The following is a 4,541-nucleotide window of genomic DNA, read 5'->3' as shown; positions in this document are numbered from 1 at the left end:
CAGCTCGTTCCAGCCTCTTAAGCACGAAACTTTTCTGATAAATATGTGGTTTTGAAACGCAACCGCGATAAACATCGCATTTATTGTAGCCAAAAAATAAACAAAACCAAGACGATGCTATTATGCTCCCACATGTTGGCGGAGAATCCAGGATTTGGCTCATGACGTAAGCCGATTAAAAGGGTTGAGTCAATGGGAAGTGAGTGAGGTCTGGGACAGGGATACCACAGCGGGGGCGGCTGATGGGATTATAGGGGTGGTGGTGTTTTAGACAAACTTTAGTTAAAACATCGCAATAAAAAATTAAGTTACCCTGTGGTTGTTCACCCATGACTAGCTTTTGTTTAACTAAAAAATTAGATTTTTTGAAGTGTCTAAATCTTGGAAAATTATCGTATTATGGCAGCACGCTCGGTTTTCAAACTAATTACTAAAACGGTAAGTGAGTTCCAAACACGGAATTTGATCAGAAAACACAATTTTGTGCTTGTTTCAAGCGTTATTTCAACGTTTGAAAGAAAAATTTTGACAAGACGTGTCAAGATAATTTTTTCCTCAATTTTAGTGTTCCTACACCTTAAATCCATCATATCCATCTACAATTTCTTCGGAAAAATACTGCCGAAAAGGGCATAGATCATACTCGCAACCTCCCAAACACCAGTTCCGGCGAAAAACAAGAGAAAATTTTTACCAGTTGCGAAAACTGTCTAAATCCTTGCAGAATCTGAGAGGTGACAATAGAAATAATTACAACTGTTTTGCATCGTTGGTTTTCAGAAAGTCGGGTCAAAGAGGAAGATTTTGAAGAGTTGGACGTTGAGGAAGACAAATCTAACCGCTTCAATGCTGCTCCTGTGACAATAGATACAAGTTTTCGGGAAACGGCCAAAGAATTCAAGGAAAAATATGTCCCTGAAGAGAAAAACGATGAAGGGTATCCGATCTACGAGTTGGCTGAATGCTCTCGTAGCGAGGAAAATTACTACGACGTTCTTAACCATTTGAAGAAAATGGAAGATATCAAAGTAAATCGGTTATTCTCCCACTTGCAACCGTGTAATATAAAACCGTATGGCTCAACTGATAACCTTTTCTACCCGGAATTTTACAAGAAAAAAGTCRAAATTGTGTATCCAGGTGCTCCCAAAACCGGTGAAAGTGAACCAAGTCGTCGAAAGTTTGACGGAATTCAATACAAAGAATTTAGTAGTTATAGACTGCAAAAGAAGGAGTCTGCTGGACATGAAGAAGGAAAAAAAATAACTCTTGGTGAGAGAAGCTCGTCTAAAATGATCAATAAAAAGAACTACAGTACTTCCTGYATGAAACTAAAGAAAGGTTTACCGAAATCGGGAGTGGAATTAAAAGGGCCTAAACTAACAGTTTCGAAAAGTTTGACTCGAAGATCTAGCACAGTTCTCTTAAAGAAAAAGCAAAAGGAATCGAAAAATAGCCAATTAGACGCAATCATTAAAAGTAACATGGCGACTCTCGAACAACTTACTAAAAAAATTAACGAAAACAAAACCAAAAGACAAATCCGTGAAAGTTTTTGCAAACCCCAGTCTTCTAATCCCAGTGATAAAGAGTGGAGTCGCAGTTACAACACTTACAATAAACCAACAGATCTCAATTGCAACGATTACGTGACTGTTAAACTAAGCGAGTTGAAGGAAGAATGCCGAAGATTGAAAAAATGCAAACCAAAAAAAATTTGTTTTGGTCGTCTTCCGAAATTAAATCCCCCTGATTGTCCTTGCATTGACGATGTTCCATTGAAAGAAGGTAAACCTTTAATACGCATCAAGAAGCGTTTTGATGTTAAAGAACCCGGAAACTTATGCGAATCGGACTTGGTGTGTACTACTCCTCGAGCAGATGACAATTACAAAATCGTTCCGAAAACGCTTCCGGTTATTCATCCTCAAGAGTGTCCATGTGAAGAACGCGAAATGACCGATTTTGTCATTAAGAGACTTCCTAAGAAGAAAATTYCCGAACCTAAAAGAATTTGYCCATGTCCTGAGGAAGTATGTTGTCCTCCTCGAGCCGACGCAAAGTACAAACCGAAGAAAAAGCCTTTACCTAAACTAAAACCAAATAATTGTCCTTGTATYGAAGARATTCCCATGAAAACTGTTCCTTTGCWTAGGCTGAAGGCAAAACCGATTAAAGAACCGGCGAAAAAATGCCCGGAAATGCACACTTGTGCTGAAGTTGAAAGAGCCGATGATGGTTTAAAAGTAGAACAAAAAGTTTTACCAATTATTAAAAGCGACTGTGTTTGCGTGGAACCTCCACCACTTGAGCCAGGCCCTCCGTTACCTCGTTTACCCAAATTTAAATACGTGGAAAAACCGAGAGAACCTTGTGATTTTTCTTCTTGTTTTGATGCCGTCCGTGCTGATGGCGATTTGAAAGTGAAGGCGAAGAAACTTCCGGTTTTTGTGCCCCAAAACTGTCCTTGCAAAGAAGAGGAAATACCTGATGCCCCAGTCAAGATAAAAAGGTTAAAAATGCGACATATTCCTAAAGAGAAGAAGAAGGTTTGCGTGGAGGAAGTTTGTGGTCCGCGTGCCGACGATGGAATGAAAATTAAACCAAAGCAACTTCCGGTTTTGGAACCTAAAGAGTGTCCTTGCATTTCGACAGAAATGAAAGATTCACCTCCGTTGAAAAAACTGGTTCCAAAACCAGTACATGAACCTCCAAGGCCGTGCTTAATTGTAACCGAGTGTACAACACCTCGAGCTGATGAGAAACTTAAAGTTAAAAAGAAATCTTTACCGGTTTTGCCGCCAGGAGCTTGCCCCTGTATCGAACCAGAGCCTCCACTTGATGTCAAACCGTTGAAGAAGTTGAAAAAGAAACCAGTGACTTTTAAGAGAGTTTGCAAAGTTGAAGAAGAATGCACCACTGAAAGAGCCGATGAAAACCTTAAAGTAAAAGTTAAGAGATTGCCGAAATTGGATGTTCCTGATTGTCCTTGCATCGAACCTTCGCCACCGGAAGACATCAAGCCTTTGGCAAGATTGAAGAAAGTTCACATTCCGGAGCCTCCAAGACCTTGCCCTGTGGATAATATTTGTGATGAAGCAACAAGAGCTGACGAGGATGATTGGTTGTATTGGAAAAGAGTAGAAGTTAAACCTGCCGAATGCGAACCAAAAAAGACCAACAAAAGAAGTTTTAGTACTATTGCGAGAAGATATTATGGTACTAGTACTAAAACCAATATTGATTTGTTTCAACTCAAATATGATGTTCCTCAACTATCAACAAGTGAATTTAGGGCCAAATCATATAACATTATTATTGATATCAAGCCTTCGGCACCTTTGATTTTGACTCAACAGCCATTGAAAAGTAACCAAATTGATASTTTTGATTTGAGTTTGAGTCGGAASAGGTCAAAACGTGCAAGATCTGAACCAGTAGATTGTGTCAATTTTGTTATTTACAAAAGCAACAGTCTTGGTGCTTCTAAATCGGTGAARGAACGTCCGAGTGACATTCTTTTATTTTCTAATACTACCAATCGCTTTATTTCAACATGTAGTACCCTTTATGAGTACTCTGAACGTAAAAARGACAAGTTRAAAGACCACGTARCTCCATCTTGCGAGTGTCCTCCTCATGATAGRCATCTCCAACCTCGAAACCCTATAATTCCGGAGAAAGAAACTTTTATCACTCAATATCCCACAGATGAAGTTATTGATTATTCGGCCAAAAGGGGCAGAATGTACTACAAGACCCGGAAAGACGATATGGAATATCGTGACCAGAAAGAAGAAGAGGAGGAAGAATGTAGAGAAGAACAAGAAAGAGCTATTTGTGAGATTGGAAAAGATGGAAGTGCAAAAGTCGACAAACCTTTAACTTTGTGGGAAAAAATTGTTAATTATTTCAAGGCAAGGCCTTGCCCTAGCCCTGAGGAGTTTAGAAAGATGAGATTGAGGGAAGATGCAGAGAGAGCTGCCTCAAAGGCTGGTTTATGCTTATATGACCCTAAAGAAATGTTGAGAAAGAATGAGAAAGAGTTGCCAAAGGTAATAACGGCGTCGTCGGTGAGAGACGAATGTCAGAAATAAAAGGGAAGTAGAGAATTATTTGTATTTAGTCTTTTTGTTTTGAATATATGCTCTCAGATAACGTAGGAGTTTTATTTTTGATTGGTTTGGTCTGAGTGGGTAAATATTTGCGAGAAGTAGCTTTCAATTTGTAATTTTCCTTAACGTTCGTCTGAAATAAGAATTTTTCCGATGAAATAAAACATTTTAATCTGTTTGTATACAAGTCGCGGCAAGTTTCCCGCAGAGTAATTCGCTTGGTGCGGCTGTTGTAAACTTCCGGGATTGATAAATTGAATTTTAAATCCTTTGAGGTTATGCAGTTGTAAATAAAATAAGGAATAAGGCCGATATTGGTTCGGAATCTGATTGTGTTTTGAATTAGTTGAAGGAGGGATCGATCCCTGGGATAAATATTGTTTGAATTGTTTCCACCGTTCGTACACTTACTTGCATTAAAAAGTA

The 4,541-nt window shown here is 38.9% G+C and overlaps 1 protein-coding gene across 1 annotated transcript; it reads left to right on the top strand.

Moving 5' to 3' along the window:
* The first annotated feature begins 297 nt into the window (after positions 1-297).
* On the top strand, positions 298-4,158 carry LOC123016413. The gene is made up of 3 exons (XM_044416794.1): positions 298-438; positions 566-734; positions 781-4,158. Exons 1-3 carry the CDS (start codon positions 400-402, stop codon positions 4,095-4,097), a joined length of 3,525 nt encoding a protein of 1,174 aa, XP_044272729.1. The 5' UTR covers positions 298-399; the 3' UTR covers positions 4,098-4,158.
* The last annotated feature ends 383 nt before the right edge of the window (positions 4,159-4,541 follow it).

This window comes from Tribolium madens, unplaced genomic scaffold (genome assembly GCF_015345945.1).
Source record: "Tribolium madens isolate multiple individuals breed KSU strain unplaced genomic scaffold, Tmad_KSU_1.1 Scaffold_11;HRSCAF=98;Tcas5.2_LG3b, whole genome shotgun sequence".
NCBI lineage: Eukaryota > Metazoa > Arthropoda > Insecta > Coleoptera > Tenebrionidae > Tribolium > Tribolium madens.
This window is presented reverse-complemented; position numbering and strand designations above follow the sequence as displayed.